The sequence below is a fragment of the Dipodomys merriami genome, unplaced genomic scaffold (assembly GCF_024711535.1).
Source record: "Dipodomys merriami isolate MVZ:Mamm:240054 unplaced genomic scaffold, mDipMer1.0.p SCAF_34, whole genome shotgun sequence".
NCBI classification, from domain to species: Eukaryota; Metazoa; Chordata; class Mammalia; order Rodentia; family Heteromyidae; genus Dipodomys; species Dipodomys merriami.
This window is the reverse complement of record NW_027204937.1, coordinates 17,958,766-17,976,568: the sequence shown is the minus strand read 5'-3', so window position 1 is coordinate 17,976,568 and position 17,803 is coordinate 17,958,766. Positions and strand designations below refer to the sequence as shown.

Genomic DNA, 17,803 nt, shown 5'->3' with positions numbered 1-17,803 from the left:
ATCTAAGATTGACCAGTTTACAAGCGCCTGTTCTGCAAATGGAGAATAACCCCCAAACCAGCGTCTGTCTGCCCAGAACCTTGACTGGAGTTTTGCATGTGAAGCTCCCATCTCTGCTGATCTGGAAGGTTAAGTTGCTGCCATTTTTGAATGGTGTGCTCTCTGCCTGAAGACCTGTACCTAATTTTTGAAAGTGCTCGAGGGAGGAGCTTGCTCTCTGACCTCAAGGGAAGTTGTGGGTGGAGCCACTTCTCTATTCTGCTCTCTGTTCTTCTTCGCTCACGGCCCTTCGCCATGTCTCTGATCAACTCATAGACTCTTTGAGAAGCTGCAGAGTTTCAGCCACTGTCTAGAGGCTCTTTGGGACCCCCTTCCTTTTAGGTGGGGCCAGCAGACTTCGGGAGCCATGTGGCCCTGTTACAAAGATGAACAGGAGTTCAACGCTCACCTGGTTTGCCGCATGTGCTGCATGGGTTAGTATGTGAAGGTTTTCCCTTGTCTGGGCCTGAGAAGCCTAAATAGCCCTTGCTTTGTTTTGTTTTTGACTCATAGGAATGTACAGCCTTTGAAGCCCCACAGGCATTACAACATGTGAGCTTGTTAAAATGTGGTGTGGAATGGACCAGGGTTCCCCACTTCCTGGGGAACTTCTTTCTCATGTAGTGACTGCCAGTTAAGAGCCCAAGCTTTGGGTGTGGGAGTTATTTTTATAGAAACTGAATTCATGCTCATGCTTCTGCTTGTGTCAGGAAGCTACTTTTAAGTTTTGTTGTATAGTGTTGAAAGTTAGAATGTATTTTTAGCAGAAGTTGGTTGGTTAGCTAGAGTCTCTGAGCAGGCTGGGTTGGGTGGTTGGGGTGGAAGGGAGGAGTCATGGCCTAAGTTTCCTCTTTGGGGCCTATTGCTAATTTTTGTTTGTTTGTTTGTTTTTCTTCTGTCAGTTGTGGTGAAAAGAAAAAAGATTTGAAGACAGTCTTAAGACAGGCACCTACTGAAGAGTTAGAGGTTGGGGGAAGAGTCCTTAAATTTTCCTTGATAAGAGAGGAAGATTCATTTAAATAATGTTCTGCAACATTGAGCAAATAATTTAAATCTTTTTGGCAATAGATTTTCTGGCTGGTAAATTGTAGTATACTGCCTAGGCTGTACACGTTCATTGGTTCTGGCTTGAGGCATCAATTCATCCATCTTCTCAAAGAAACAAAAAATAATAGAGAGAAATTTGTTTTCACAAAACTTATAAAACTTATCATAAAACTTATCATAATCACTTAAACAATTGTTATTTACCTAAAATTGGCCTTCCTACTTAAAAATAATGTAAAATAGCCTTTATTGTAGGAAAACATTGTTATTAGATGGTAGTTTTTAGATATCCTTAGCAAAATAAAAATGGATAACATTCGACTTCTAATCTGTTTTGGAATGTCTATTGGTCTGTGACATATAAGTTTGGGAACCAGTGGATTAATAATTCAGTATCTTTTGACTTCATACTTTGGAGTCGAAGTTTTAGACTTTGGAGAACAAAATTTTGACTCAGATTAGACAGATCTCTCCAAGCATAGGAATTGCTGGTGGTTTGATGGTCAGAAGAAATCTAGAGAAGAAGAGGAGTCAAGCTCTATTTCTGATGTTGCCTAGGTACTTGGTGCTGCCAAATTCTGAAGTGTTTTGTTCTGGACACAAGGAAGGGTGGTTTTAGTCTGGTGTGTTAGCTGTCGTGCCTAGCTTTTTATTTCCTATATCATTGTAGCTTCCTCTCTGGGACCAGAAAGATCATCTGCATCTGAAAGTGTTTAGAGATAAACTGTGGAACCAGAGGGCTCCTTTTTTGTAATCTCTGTGAAGTATAAGAAAGCTTGTTTGTTTAATTAATTAACTAATTAATTAATCAGGTCTGGATTCTGGGGCTTGAATTTAGGGCCTGGGTGTTGTCCCTGAGCTTCCACAGTGGCATTTTTGGCTTTTTCTGTGTAGTTTATTAGAGATAAGAGTCTCATAGACTTTTTTGCCTGGGCTGGCTTTGAACTGTGATCCTGAAATCTCAGTCTCCTGAGTTGCTAGGATTGTAGATGTGAGTGAGCCATCAGGCCAGATTGAAGTTTGTTTGTTTGTTTCTTTGTTTTGGGTCCAGTTGTGGGCCTGAACTCTGGGCCTGGGCGCTGTCCCCCAGGTCTTCAGCTCAAGCCTAGTGCTCTACCACCTGAGCCACAGCGCCACTTCTGGCTTTTTTTTTTTTTTTTTTTTTCTGTTTATGTGCCGCTGAGGAATCGGACCCAGGGCCTCATGCATGCAAGGCAAGTGCTGTACCACTGAGCCACCTTCCCAGCCCAAGTTTATTTATTTTTAATTAATTATTTTGGTGCTTGACTTGGGCTTGAACTCAGGGCCTGAGTGCTGTTCCTTAGTTTTTTCCTCAAGGTGGAGGCTGTAGCACTTGAACCACAGCTTCACTCCTATCATTTTTGGTGGTTAATTGAAGATGAGTCTCTAACTTTTTTTTACTAGGGCTAGCCTCCAACCTTAGATCTCAGCCTCCTGAGTAGATAAGATTACAGGCATAAGCCACCAGCATCTGTAGAATTTCAGAATTTGTTCTTTAATTTTTTTAAATTGCAAAAGCGATATACAGAGGGATTACAGTTACATAGGTCAGATAATGGGTACATTTCTGTTTGAATAGTTGTCACCTCTTCCTTTGTTTTCTTCCACCTTTTTCCCTCCTAAAACCCCTCCCCCAGCATTTTTATTGCAAGTTTCAAGGCAAAAATCTTATCCTTCCTATCCCATTTAACCTTAAAAAGACCTTGTATCCAGATAGTTAAGAAGATGAATAGACTCTGTCTGTTGGGGTCTACAGACAGTTCTAGTTAATAGCTATACAAACTGGGCAAATGGCTTAACCTTTTTGTGTCTTGTTATACTCATTTGTTAAAAGGAGACTGAATTGAGACCTAACTCATGGAGTCATCATGCGGAGTATATGCTATTAAGGCATTTAGCTCAGTGCCTCCCACATAATAAGTTCATAAATAGTTGTAGTAACATGTGATGTATAATAAAAATCCAATGCTAGTCATCATCAATTCTTGGACAAAATCTGATAGACCGATATATACCTGGTTTGCTGGAGTGAGGACTCTTTTGGACATTATTTACTTTTTTGATCGGGGTATTTCCATGATCATGAGCCTGACCCAACTCAGCTAGCCACAGGCCTGTGTCTTTTTTTCTAGGAAGTAAGGATAGCTGTAGTTAGGCTTTCTTCAGAGATAAAGCTGTTACTCTTTTTTTTTTTTTTTTGGCCAGTCCTGGGGCTTGAACTCAGGGCCTGAGCACTGTCCCTGAGCTGCTTTTGCTCAAGGCTAGCCCACTACCACTTGAGCTACAGTGCTGCCTCCGGCCTTTTCTGTTTATGTGGTAGTGAGGAATTGAACCCAGGACTTTGTGCATGCTAGGCAAGCACTCTATCACTAAGCCACATTCCCAGTCCCAAAGCTGTTAACTCCTAATTTGCTTGAAATTGTGATTTTTTTTTTTTAAGAAAAGCTCCTCAGGTAATTTTGATATGGCTAGTTTACAGACTGGTATTTAGCAGCCTTTGGCTAGTCCAATCTCTTATAAAGGATACAGCAGGCTCAAGGAGGGAGAGAAAAGTATCATACAAAAGTTTAGAACTGCCAGGCGCTGGTGGCTCATGCTTGTAATCCTACTTACTTAGGTGGCTGAGATATGAGGATCACAGTTCAAAGCCAGCCCAAGAAGGAAAGTCTCAGACTCTTACCTCCAATTAATCACCAGAAAATCGGAAGTAGCAACTGTGGCTAGAGCACAGGAATAGCTTCCAGGCCTAGAGTTCAATGACCTTCCTCCCCACCCCCCCCAAAAAAAAAAGTTTAAAAAAATGGTTAAGAAGGCTAGAAACTGGGAAATCCAAGTTACAGATGTGTTCTGACCTTGTTTGACGTTGCTTCAGTTTTCTATAATCTTTTACCTTAATTTTTTATTATTTATTTTTGGGTCCGGTCATGCCTGAACTCTGGGCCTGGGCGCTGTCCCTCAGCTCTTCAGCTCAAGGCTAGTGCTCTACCACTTGAGCCACAGCACCACTTCCAGCTTTTTTTCTTTTTGCTTGTGTGGTGCTGGGGAATCGAACCCAGGGCCTCATGCATGCAAGGCAAGCTCTCTACCACTGAGCCACCTTCCCAGCCCAACCTTAATTTTTTAAAGATACATTTTAAGGACATTTTTTGTTGTTGTTTGGTACTTGTACTGAGGCCTGAACTCAGGGGTTTTGCTTAGCTTTTTCCCTCCCCACCCCCCAGGCTGGTATTCTACTTTTTGAGCCACCCCTCCACTTCTGGCTTTTTTGCTGTTTGAGTTAGATTAGAGTATTTGTCTTGCCTGAGGTGGCTTTGAATCATGATCCTTTGTTGTTAGCTTTCTGAATGGCCAGGATTATAGGTGTGTGCTAGCAGTGATGACTCAAATTTGAAGTTTGTTAAAACTCTGGCACTATTTATTTTGCTTTTCTGAATGTAATATATCAATGGATTTTCAAGAAAATATTGCGCTTTCCTTCTTCTGTTCTCTATGAATGTTTCTCTATATCTATGCTTCTCTTCTTTTGCCACATTGCATACTTTTGGTTTGTTCATCCTTTCCCTTATTTCTGACTCCCTTCATCCCTCCCTCCCTTTCTCTTTTCTCTCTTTCCTTCCCCTCAGTTTGGTCTTGCCTTGCCCGGACTGAACTAAGCATTAGCTCTATAATCCTTTTTCTTCTCTTTTCCTTTCCATTCTCCTTCCCTGTCTCTTCTCCTTCCCTTCCAGTCTACTTCCTCCTTCTCTCTCTCCTTTTCTTTGCTTGGATTTGAACTGAGGGCCTCAAAATTACTAGGCATCCACCACTTGAGCCATTCTACCACTTGGTTTACTTTTTCATATAGTGTTTTGCTTTTTTGTCTAGTGCCTTGTCTCTTCTTACCCAACGCCTCCCAAGTAGCTGGTATTAGGGAGTGTGTACTACCAGATCTTTTCCCCTATGTTTCCTGATTCCTTATTGTTAGGTTTTTAAAAAGAGGTAGCCGAATAAGAACAGCACCACGCATGTGGTATTCAGGTAAGGGGTAGGTTTATTCAGTAGACCTGCTGGGACCAGGCCAGGTTGGCCCTCCACGTGGCTGGAAAGGCCGGGGAAAGAGCTGGGAAAGAGAGGTGGGAGAGAGAAGAGAGAGCTGGGAAAGAGAGGGTCTGGGCCTGGGCGAGGCTTTATCTAGGGTTTGGGCGGAGAAAGGTGTGGCTACATCAAATTCAGATGTAACCTCAGTGGATGCAGATGTGACCTCTTCCAGGTGTGCCAGTTGCCTAGGTAACGCAGGTACTGGGTAGAGACTTTGCTGCGAGGAGGGTAGAGTCTGCTCGCCACCCAGGAGCAGACCTTACACTTATGGTTCAAAGATTTATCATTATTTAGATTAGATTTTTCTAAGAAATAAAGTACTGGGGCTGGGAAGGTGGCTCAGTCGTAGAGCGCTTGCTTTGCATGCATGAGGCCCTGGGTTCGATTCCTCAGCACCACATAAGCAAAAAGAAAAAAAGCCGGAAGTGGCGCTGTGGCTCAAGTGGTAGAGGTTAGCCTTGAGCTGAAGAGCTGAGGGACAGCGCCCAGGCCCCGTACTGAAGATTCTAGAGTTCTTCTAAAATTTCAAACAATCTTCATTGAGACTTTGCTATCCTACACCAACACTTGATGATGGATGCTTTTTGTGAATCTGTATTCAAGTGATAGTTTGCACAGCTCTCTTTCTCTTGATTATATAGGACTATATTGTGTTCTCTTTGCAGTAATTACATGGAGGCAGCACAATGTAGTGATTATAAGTCCATGATTTAGAGTCTGTCAGACTTGGATTTAAATCTCAATTCTACTACTTACTGTGTGATTTGGAAAAATTATTAAAATTTTTTGAGCTTCAATTTGATTAAATGAAATGAGGATGAGAATGCATACTTAGATAATATTGTGAATTTTAAGTTAAATAATACGATACAGGCTTTCCTGTCATGCTTGACACATACTAAATGAAGTTTCATGTTGATCTTATTTCTCAAAGTAGACTTCAAGCTTTCTAAAGATAAGACATTTAAAATGCTGATATCACTTTATTGCTAACCACCTTTTGATTATTGTATCTCCAGTGTAGCCTATTTCCTTTGAGCAGCATGAAAGCATTAGTGATACAAGGTTTTGGGGATCCAGATGTGGCAAGAATAGTTTAGGATAGGTGTAGAAGGAACATTTAATTGGGAATACATACTCCCTCTCAAAAGCAGTCCTCTAACTATCATTTGAGATCACTTCTTAGCCTGACTTGGAAAATACCACCTTTTTGTTGTTGTTGTTGTTGTTGTTGTTGTTGTCAGTCGTGGGGCCTGAACTCTGGGCCTGGGCGCTGTCCCTCAGCTCTTCAGCTTAAGGCTAGCATTCTACCACTTGAGCCACAGCACCACTTCAAACTTTTTCTATTTACATGATGCTGAGGAATCGAACCCAGGGTCTTATGCGTGCAAGGCAAGCACTCTGCCATTGAGCCATCTTCCCAGCCCGGAAAATATCATCTTACTGTGCCCTTGCTGACAGAACTTTGGCACATCTTGAGCTCCAAGTAAGAATAAATCTCCAAGTTAAGAATAAATACCTAATCATGGCTTACACCTGTAATTCTAGATACTTTCTCCTGTAATTCTAACTACCAAGGAGTCTGAGATCAGGAGGATTGAGGTTCGGAGCCAGCTCAGGCAGAAGTGAGGTGTGAGACTTTATCTTCAATTAACCAATGGAGCCGGTCTTGAGGTTGTGGCTCTCGTGATAGTGTACCAGCCATGAGTGAATAAGCCATATGTGTTCCTAAATTCAAGCTCTAGTACCATACAGAAGAAGAAAATTAGAAAGAGTGAAAGAATGAGTATTCTTTGAAATTGTTTCAATAAGGGAAAATGTGGGATAAGGGAGAATGCTAAGTGGAGTGAAGTTGCTGGGGATACATTGGTTTACATGTGTGGAAATGTGACTTATACAAGTAATACATCTGAAAAAATGAGTATTCTTAAGTGTCTACTGTTGGTTCTGTGTTTTTATTTTTATTTTTAATTTTTTTGTCAGTTGTGGGACTTGAACTCTGGGCCTGGGCACTGTCCCTGAGCTCTTCTTCAGCTCAAGGCCAGTGCTTTTACCACTTGAGCCACTTCTGGTTTTTGAGTGGTTTATTGGCGATGAAGAGTCTCCTGGACTTTTCCTGCCTGGGCTGGCTTTGAACCATGATCCTCAGATCTCAGCCTTCTGAGCAGCTAGGATTACAGACATGAGCCACCAGCACCCAGTAATTTGTGTGTGGGGGCGGGCGGGGTGCCAGCCTGGGATTTGAACTCAGGGCCTGGGCATTGTCCTGGAGTTTTTGTGTTCAAGGATAACACTTTAGCACCTGAGTCACAGTTGCATTTCTGGCTTTTTGGTGGTTAATTGGAGATAAGAGACTTATGGACTTTCCTGTTTAGGACTAGCTTTGAACTAGATTTTTCAGAGCTCAGCCTCCTGAGTAGCTAGGAGTACAAGGGTGAGCTAGTGGCACCTGGCCTAAATATTGAATATTTAAAGCTTTTTTTTTTTTTTTTTGGAAGGGAGGGATAGTCCTGGGGGCTTGAACTCAGGGCCTGAGCACTGTCCCTGAGCCTCTTTGTACTCAAGGCTAGTGCTCTTCTGCTTGAGTCACAGCACCACATCCTGTTTAAAACATAGACTTTGGCTACAGAGAATGCAGTTCAGATAGCGAAATGGGACTTACTTACAACAATCTCTAAAAATAGGTACATGCTTACTACTAAGTACACTGAGTACTCTTTTAAGTGCCACCACCATCCAAATGTTTGGATCTTAAAAGGAGAAGGACAGGGTTGAGAAAGGTATGTTTGAAAGCTCTGAAATCAGAATGATTGTAGTTGAGTCTAGTAAGAGATAACATTGGAAGAGTGTAGAGATTGTAAATTCCTTGAGGTCAAAGGCCAGGTCTTGTTTTTGTTTCCTTCATGATCCTAAAACTTTGTGAATAAAAAACAGAATTGAATTTTATAAGGTTGTAGGAGATTTTGAATGTGAAAACTAAAGAGCTGGACTTGATCCTCTGGTCCTTTGGGAGTCACTAAAGGATTATGAATAAAGGAGTGGTGTGTACAAAGTAGTGATGCAGATTTGTTGAAATCAGTTCTCCGTTCTCTTTTTTTTTTTTTTTTGTCGGTCATGGGGCTTGAACTCTGGGCCTGGGCGCTGTCCTTCAGCTCTTCAGCTCAAGGCGAGTGCTCTACCACTTGAGCTACAGCGCCACTTCCGGTTTTCTGGTGGTTTATTTGAGATAGGAGTCTCACGGTCTCTCCTGCCCGGGCTGGCTTTGAACCGCGATCCTCAGATCTCAGCCTCCTGAGTAGCTAGGATTACAGGCGTGAGCCACCAGCGCCCGGCTTTAGTTCTCCGTTCTTGTCATTGCACTAGCCATCAAATCTGGATCTGCAATTAATGATAGCTTTTATGAATTTGAGCCTTAAAATTTCAGCTGTCTGAAAGAAGATTTTTAACACTTCATTACTTATCTTCTATGCCTCTTATTTTCATTATTGAGAGATACCACTCCCCTCCAGTGCTTTAGCTAGAAACAAAAGACTTCCCTTGAATTCTTCTGTTCTTTATCCCACCAAGACTTGTCAACAGTTACCGGCCATCCACTCTTCTGCTACTGTTCATACAGATCTCCTTTCACGCTTTACATTCCTGTTGCCTCCCTACTTTAGTTTATGTTATTAAATTGTTGGATTAATTGTTGGAATAACTTTGAATTAAAGTTCCCAAGGCGATGGAAAAGGTGGGGTCCAGATGTCAGGTGGAAGGATAGACCTAGATTTTGTGAAAGGTCATCTCTGCCAATGAAGGTAAAATAAAGAAAAATTAGAGAAAATATTGGTAGGTGCATGAGGGAGACTTGTAGTAGTAGTCTTAATAAAGTTGAGAACAAGTATTACATCTTCGTAATTAAAGACTTCTAATTCAGCAACTCCTAAGGAATTGATAAATCATTGTTGCCTGAAGTGTTAAATCCAAGAATTTCCTATTGGACAGCTGAGCTTTTGTTGGAGATGATAAGGAACATCAAAATTAATTTTGCCTTTGACTGTTTCCTCTTACAGAAGGGTACTTTCTGAGGCTTGTATCTTTAGTATGAGGTAGAAATATCTTGGCTGGTCCTGGAATTTGTGTGTAAGAAGCCAAATCTAGAACTTTTAAAATAGTTTGAAAGTCTGAGCTGTTGGGAATGTTCTTTTTTTTTTAATTTTATTTTATTTGTGAACATACTGTACAGAGGAGTTACAATTACATGGGCAGGATAATGCATACATTTCTTACCAAGCATTGCAGCCTCCTCCTTTGTTTACCCTTCACATCCCTTCCCAGCCTCCCCCCTCCCCCTGTTGGGAATATTCTTAAAGTCTGGAGTATTCTTAAAGTCTTAAGTTTGTTTTTTGGGTTCCTTAGTAAATTTTCTCATAAAATATTAAAAGATTGAACTTTAGACATTGCAATGTTTCTTTTCCTGATGTTTAAATCAGGGAAAGACTTTCATGAAATTGATTGACTTGTCAACATAGGATCCTAAAATAGAGTGTCCTCTACCTCTTAGGGGCAAAGGAAGTCTATAAAACCTTTTTTTTCGGAGGAGCTTATGGCTTAGCTCTAAGCTGGCCAACTAGTCTTACCAAGGGCTTCTAATCAGGTAGCCTTTATTAATAACTATATTCAGAAAAGTACTTCACTCTTTTTCCTCCTGAACTGAAAGTCAGTTACTTAATTTTGGAAGTAACTTGTAAGGCCAGTTTTCCCTAGAAGGACTTGTTAGGTGAAGGGAATAACTTAATAGTAGTAAAACTGAAAAGACTTACATCTTGAGGTCTAAAAGAAATGAGGTAGTAGGCTAAAACCAAATGCATGTACTTCTTAAAAAATATTGACTAGTTTAAAAGAAAATCTGTACACTTTCCCATCTATTTGACCTATTACTGCTAACTTGTAAAATTTAAGAAATTCTAAGAAAAATAAACAAAACCTGTATCTTTAGAGTAAGAACTTTTTGAAAGTAGAATTAGACTGTAAGTGCAAAAAAAAAAAATATGGATGACAAAGAGACTGTTGGGAACTTAAGTTGTCAAGAAAGGTAGCCAGAATAATTTTTCTCAAAATACAAATCTGATGAAGTCATTCTACTATTTAAAGTCTTTCAATGCTTCCTCTTGCCTATAGGATATACTTTGGGTTTTTTATTCAGCTTGTTTTGAAAAGTCATGATTTTGCCCACTGCTATTTTATCTAGTTTTAAGCCTCATTGCTACCTATAAAACATCGTATCATTCAATCATCCCTGCTTCTGAGTAGTTTTATGAGAATAATGTCTTTCTTGTCTTCAAGAGTTTGCATTTCATATAGCGTAATGTACAGTTCTCTTTTCTTTCTAGTTAACTTCTAGTCTTTTTGTTAGTGTTGTGGTCCTTGAGATTGAATCTCAAGACCGTGCTCCTATTAGACAAGTGATCTACCACTGAGCTTCATTCTTCACCCTCCTATCCTCGTTTTGTGCTGGCTCTGGTGCTTGAACTCAGGACCTGAACACTTTCCTTGAGCTTTTTTGCTAGTGCTCTACCACCTCAGCCACACCTCCATTTCTGTTTATTTGGAGGGTAATTGGACATGCATTTCTCATGGACTTTCTTGCTTCAGGTTTCAAACTGATCCTCAGATCTCAACCTCCTAAGTAGCTAGGATTATAGGTGTGAGCCACTAGCCCTTGGCCCTAGTCATTTTTTAAATAGATTTTTTTTTTTGTCAGTTGTGGGGCTTAAACTCAGGGCTTGGGCATTATTCCTCAGCTTTTTCAGCTCAAGGCGAGCGCTCTACTGTTTAAGCCACAGTGCCACTGGCCCTAGTCATTTTTTAAAAAGTGAGTTACCAGGTGGCTCAGTGGTAGAGTGCTTGCTTTGCATGCATGAGGCCCTTGGTTCAATTCCTCAGTACCACATAAGCAGAAAACGCTGGAAGTGGCACTGTGGCTCAAGTGGTGGAGCACTAGCCTTGAGCTGAAGAGCTGAGAGACAGCACCCAGGCCCAGAGTTCACACCCCACGACTGATTAAAAAAAACAAACATTTTTTTTAAAAAAAGTAAGTTACTCCTCTAAGAAACTTACTACCCCCATGATTTCTTTTTTTTTTTGTCAGTCATGGGGCTTGAACCCTGGGCCTGGGCGCTGTCCCTCAGCTCTTCAGCTTAAGGCTAGCACTCTACCACTTGAGCCACAGCGCCACTTCTGGTTTTCTAGTGGTTTATTGGAGATAAAAGTCTCACCCACGGACTTTCTTGCCCGGGCTGGCTTTGAACTGGGATCCTCAGGTCTCAGCCTCCTGAGTAGCTAGGATTACAGGCTTGAGCCACCGGTGCCCGGCTCCCATGCTTTCTTTCCCTACTCAGGTAGGCTAAAATACTTCTGTATGAGAATTGTGCTTCAAAATGCAGTGAAATTACTTTCCTTCTTTGCTTACTATTATCATCTGTTTTGAAGATAGGCGTTATGACATTGATATTTTTGTTATTAACGCCTAGTTTAGTAAAGACTTTATCTGAATAAATAAATGAATAAACAACATCAACTTTTAAGGAAGGAGTAGTATTTGGAGGAGACACATCATGCTAGGAAGGAAAAATAAATAGTATGGTGTTAGTGATTTAAATGAAACTGTAGTTAGAGATTATTATGATCCAGTCTGCACATGACATGAAATGAAAAGTGTTAAACAGAGATGGTAACTCAGATTTGGATGTTAAGTTCATATTGAACGTAGCAATGGCAGATTAGTTAGGTGAAACCCTGGGATAAGTGAGGGCAGATTTGAATTCCCCATATTTATATAGCATCAACTTCAGTAATTTTAGCTGCCTTTAATGAATAGTTTACAAAAAGAATGAGTGAAGATCAAGAAGATAAGGTGATATGAGATATTAATGAATATGATTGCTAAATAAATATGTCTGGAGAAGGAATGAAGCTCTGGTGTGGCGTTTCTCCCCTTCCCCCACCCCTCTTCCCTTTTGCTCTCCACCTTCCCCTCTTCTTTTCTGTGCCAGTACTAAGGTTTAAACTCAAGACCTGTCCCTTAGCTTGTTCGCTCAAGGTTGGTATTCTACCTCTTGATCCACAGCTTTAAGTTTCATCTTTTTGGTGGTTAATTGGAGATGAGTCTCGCAGACTTTTCTGTCTAGGTAGGTTGGCTTTAAACAACTATCTTCAGATCACTGTTTTGTGGAATAGCTTAGATTATAGGCATGAGCCACTGGCACCTGGTTATAACATGATTTTTGAGGCATGTGATTCTTTTTAATTTGTAGTGACAATATTGTGGGTTTTGTTTTGGTTGGTTCTGGGGCTTGAACTCTGGGCTTGGGCACTGTGCCTCAGTTCTTCAGCTTGAGGCTAGTGCTGTACCACTTGAGCCACAGTGCCACTTCCAGTTTTCTGGTGGTTTGTTGGTAAGAGTTTCATGGACTTTCCTTCCCGGGCTGGCTTTGAACTGTAATCCTCAGATCTTAGCCTTCTGAGTAGCTAGGGTAATAGGAATGAGCCACCAGCACCTGGTGACAATATTGTTCTAACCAAAGAGAAAATTTGGATAGGACAAGCTTTTCTAACAAGAAGTCATTGCCCTGTGTTCTGTATGTAAAGTCAACCCTTTAAAGAGATTCTAAAGAAAGGAGTGTATAAAAAACAGAGGTTTGGAAACTTGTTGCTTGCATAGCACTAACTGAAATGCCTTCTGTGTTTCCTTTGCAGATGAGCGGGACCGGGTTCAGAAGAAAACGTTTACCAAATGGGTCAACAAGCACTTGATGAAGGTAGAATTCCTTCATATGCTTCTCTTCCTGCTCTTTCCCCTTCTTGGAGACAAGTTCAAATTGCTTGCTATGGGCATGTCTGTAAGGATTTGCATGTGACTTACTCTTTCCCTCCTTCCCTTCCTGTATAGAGGAAACAGTATTAACATGCTACTATCTCAGAAAGACTCAGGTTGGGGATAAAAGATGATACCTGGGATTATAAGAACACAGTTCTTAGTTTAAAAAAAATATAAACCATTTCTTTTTCTTTTCCATTTCCTTCCTGTCCTCCCCTTCCTTCCTTCCTTTAGTGCCCTTCCCCCCTTTTTTCTCCCTCCCCTCCTCTTCCTCTTCCTCTTCCCTCTGTGGGAAATAGAGTTGTTGGATATCAGTCCAAGGTCACAAAAATGCAAGAACCTACTTGCAAAACAAACACTAAAAAGGACTAGGGATAAGATTTAGGTGTTGCCAAAAAGTAAAATAAAGTACACAAATCTTTTTTGGCGGGGAGGTAGGGAGGAAGCAGTACTGAGATTTTTTTTTTCCCCTGGACCTGAGGCTCAAACTTTGGGCTTGGGTACTGTCTCTGAGCTCCTTTTTGTTCAAGGTTAGTGTTCTACCACTTGAGCCACAGTGCTACTTCCAGCTTTTTTTTTTTTCTTCTGTGATTAATTGGAGATAAGAGTCTTTTTGGCTTTCCTGCGTAGGCTGACTTCAAACTGAGATCCTCAGATCTCAGCTTCCTGAGTAGCTAGGATTACAGACATGAGCCAGCAGTGCCTGGCTTGTACTGATATTTTTGAACTCAGAGCCTTATGCTTATTGGGCAGGTGCTGTACTACTGAGCCACTTCTTCAACCCTCTTTTGATCTGGTTATTTTTGAGGTAGGGTCTTGCTTCCTAATCTGGTACTACCTGGACCATGAACCACTTATTTTAGACTTCTTTCATATGATGACAGTTGTATGCCATCAGTTCTTATGAACTTTTCTGCCTGGGCTGGCCTGGAACCATGATCCTTCCTAGCCTTCCAAATAGCTAGAATTACTAGCATAAGCCACTGGTGCTTGGCCAAGTGCATACATTTTTTTTTTTTTTTTTTTTTTTTTTTTTGGTCTGTCATGGGGCCTGAACTCTGGGCCTGGGCGCTGTCCCTCAGCTCTTCAGTACAAGGCTGGTACTCTACCACTTGAGCCACAGCACTACTTCTGGCTTTTTCTACTTATGTGGTGCTGAGGAATTGAACCCAGGGCCTCAACCATTCAAGGCAAGCACTCTACCACTGAGCCACCTTCTCAGCCCCAAATATATACATTTTAAGTCTTCAGGTAATGGGTTTTTATGTAAAAATTTCCACCATGTAATTCAAGTGACACAGACTATTTCCAGAACAGCTAGTATTGAGGTAAATTTTTTTTTTTTTGGGGGGGTCTGGTCATGGGGCTTGAACTCTGGGCCTGGGCGCTGTCCCTCAGCTCTTCAGCTCAAGGCTAACACTCTACCACTTGAGCCACAGCGCCACTTCCGGCTTTTTTCTTTTTGCTTATGTAGTGCTGAGGAATCGAACTCAGGGCCTCACGCATGCAAGGCAAGCACTCTACCACTGAGCCACCTTCCCAGCCCCTTGAGGTAAATTTTTGTTGTTAAAATCAAATCAGAGGTTGGAGCTGGTGGCTCACACCTGTAATCCTAGCTTTCAAGAAGCTAAAATCATAGCCGGGGGCTGGTGGCTTACATTTGTAATCCTAGCTACTCAGGAGACTGAGATCTGAGGATCACAGTTCAAAGCCAGCCCAGGCAGGAAAGTTCGTAAGATTCTTATCTCCAGTAAATCACCAGAAAACAGGAAGTGGCACTGTGGCTCAAGTGGTAGACTGCTCACCTTGAGCTGAAGAGCTCAGGTATAGCACCCAGGCCCAGAGTTCAAACCCCACTACCGAAAATTTTAAAAAAAGTTAAAATCTGAGGATTACAGTTCAAAGCCAGCCTGAGCAGGAAAGTTTATGAGACTATTATGTTCAATTAATGACTAAACAGCCAGAAGTAGAGTGCTAAACTTGAGCAAATAAAGCACAGGGGACAGTGCCCAGGCCCTGAGTTCAAGCCCCAGGACTGGCACGCACGCACACACAAATCAAGGCAGAGACATGCTACCAACAGTATTGTCTACTGTGTGACAGATTAGCATGAAGTTTATGAGTTCTAGTAATTCCTGCTGCTCTAGGAAAAGCCCATGTTCTTGATACATTCTGTCTCAAACAGGATCTCTCTATATATCCCAGACCAACTTCAGATTTACAGTCTTATTGCCTCTGCTTCCTTAGTGCTAGGATTATAGGTATGTACTACCATGCCCTGCTACATCAGTGATTTCCTAATTGCCACCTTCACTTGTAAAATTTATCTTCCTCTTAATTTAATTTCTTTGTAACATTTAACATTTTTGTCTATGCCTTGAAATCCTCTCTTCTCCTTCCCCTTGCCTCCCTTTCCCCCTCTTCTCTTCTTGCCAGTCCTGGGGCCAAAACTCTGGATCCTCCCTTCCCCTCCTCTCTCTCCTCACTTTCCCACCCCTCCCCTCCCTTTGTTGATCCTGGGGCTTAAACTCTGGGCCTTGGTGCTGTCCCTGGGCTCCTTTTGCTCAAGGCCAGACTCTACTACTTGAGCCACAATGCCACTTCTAGCTTTTTCTGTGGTTAATTAGAGATAAGAGTCTCAGACTTTCCTGCACTGGTTGGCTTTGAACTGCAATCCTCAGACCTCAGCCTCCTGCGTAGTAAATAGGATTATAGGCCTGAGCCACCAGCACCAGTGGAGTTTTTTTTTTTTTTTTTTTTCCATAAGTAGTTGTCCATCTATATATAGTTCAGGAAACTTTAACCCAGGAGATGGTCATATAAATCACACATGGCTCCTTAGGGCTACTTAGGACTAAGGACTGCAAGTTAGGGTGATTTTCAAAGTGTAAGATCCGGATACAGAAAAGGTAGAGCCTTTTCTTCATTCTTACCCAAAACAATGATGCGTGTTTCTCAGGTATCATTGACATATTCATCTGATGTTCTCAGGAATATCCTTTGTTTGACATGTCTAAATATTTCTACTTGTGTACCTAGTTTTCCCAGTTTGGTGGACACCTTGATTTAGTACTTCTGGTAATCTGTCCCTTATTACCAAGTCAGGTACCAGTGGATTGCTTTCCACCCCGGAGAGAGCGCTTGGATCTGTCTTTGCTATCACCTTTGCTATGTTTTGTGCTTTTTCATATCTTGCCTTGACCACCATAATGGTTTTCTAATGAAGTGTTCAGTAATAACAACTACGACAATACTGATTGTAATAGCATACTGAGGGCTTCCTACAAATGATTTTATACCAAATCTTTTACATGGATTATTTGGTTTAATCCTTCAGTGACTTTGTAAGATCTATTAATAGCTTCATTTTATCAGTGAATAAGTGAGGTCTAGGAAGGGTGTGTAACATATTCAAGGCTATGCTGCTAGAAAGAGGCAGAATGAAGCTTTAGAATTCAGGCAATTTGAACTTCCTAACACATGCTCTTAACCTGTAATACTGGCTCTGGTTTCTGCTTGCCTTTCTAGGCTCATAGTGCCAAATTCCCCTCTTACCTTAAGTTCTGGCTAAATTATGTGGCATGCTATTTTATGGCTCTGTATCTTTGTTCTGCTGTTCTCTCTGCTTGTGGTCTTGCCCCAAAGTCTGTTCTACCTAAATAATGTCAACTTAATATCTTTTCACTAAATTCTTTACTAATCTTCCCATGTGGCATCAACTACCCTTTCTTTTGTGCCCCCTGATATTCCTTTGTATTTATCTTATAGCATTTACTTATGTAGCATCTTTGTGCTAGACTGTAACTTGAGTGCAGATATTGTATCTTACTTTTTATAGTGTCATGGCCAAGAAGGATGGAAGAGAGGCAGGGAAAACAAACTATAAATTCCTTCAGTGGTAACCATTGCCTGTAGATAATTTTCATGATGCAAAGCCTTGCAATCTGGTAACAACTAGCCTGTCCAATGTTATTTCCAGATTCTCCTGTGTAACCTGTGCCATAGTCATACTAGACAACTCACTGCTCTCTATATCCTGTATACCTTTATACTCTCTCTCTCTCTCTCTCTCTCTCTCTCTCTCTCTCTCTCTCTCTCTCTCTCTCTCTCTCTCTCTCTCTCTCTCTCTCTCTCTCTCTCTCTCTCTCTCTCTCTCTCTCTCTCTCTCACATCACAGCCTTCTGAGCTTGGCCACTAACTCTTTCAGGATGAGCTTCACTATAACTTTCCTGAGTTCCATTATGATAACTAAACCAATTTCTTTTTTCTTTCAAGTCCTAGGGCTTGAACTCAGGGCCAAAGCACTGTTCCTGAGCTTCTTTTGCTCAAGGTTAGCACTCTACCTCTTGAGCCACAGTGCCACTTCTGGCTTTTTCTGTTTATGTGGTACTGAGGAATTGAACCCAGGGCTTCTTGCATACTAGGTGAGCACTCTACCACTAAGCTACTTTCCCAGCTCCTAAACCATTTTTTTCCCATCTCTATTCTACATAACTTTGAACTGATGCCTATGTTCATGTATCATTCTCCTCTGAAAATTGCTCATAGAGGGTTTGGACAGTATTAAGCTACTTTTCCTGTCAAATACTGCATAGGGATATGAGAAGTATCCAATAAATATTTGTTACCTTGAGTAAACAACGTGTGTGTGTATGTGAGTGTGTGTGTGTGTATTTTTTCCAGTGGTGGGGCTTGAACTCAAGGCCTGAGCACCATCCTTGAGTTTCTTTTCTCTCAAGGCTAGCACTCTGCCACTTGAAC

The 17,803-nt window shown here is 41.4% G+C and overlaps 1 protein-coding gene across 7 annotated transcripts in view; it reads left to right on the top strand.

Moving 5' to 3' along the window:
* The first annotated feature begins 311 nt into the window (after positions 1 to 311).
* Positions 312 to 17,803, top strand: part of LOC138803492 (microtubule-actin cross-linking factor 1) — a 254,203-nt gene continuing 236,711 nt past the window's right edge. For 3 of the 7 annotated variants that reach the window (XM_069987601.1, XM_069987600.1, XM_069987599.1), the window contains exons 1-2: positions 312 to 473; positions 12,922 to 12,983. In XM_069987601.1, the coding sequence (XP_069843702.1) occupies positions 407 to 473; positions 12,922 to 12,983 (129 nt within the window). In that variant the 5' untranslated portion in view covers positions 312 to 406. The remainder of the gene's footprint in view (positions 474 to 12,921; positions 12,984 to 17,803) is intronic. The other 4 variants (XM_069987605.1, XM_069987604.1, XM_069987606.1 and 1 more) reach the window with 3 other exon arrangements.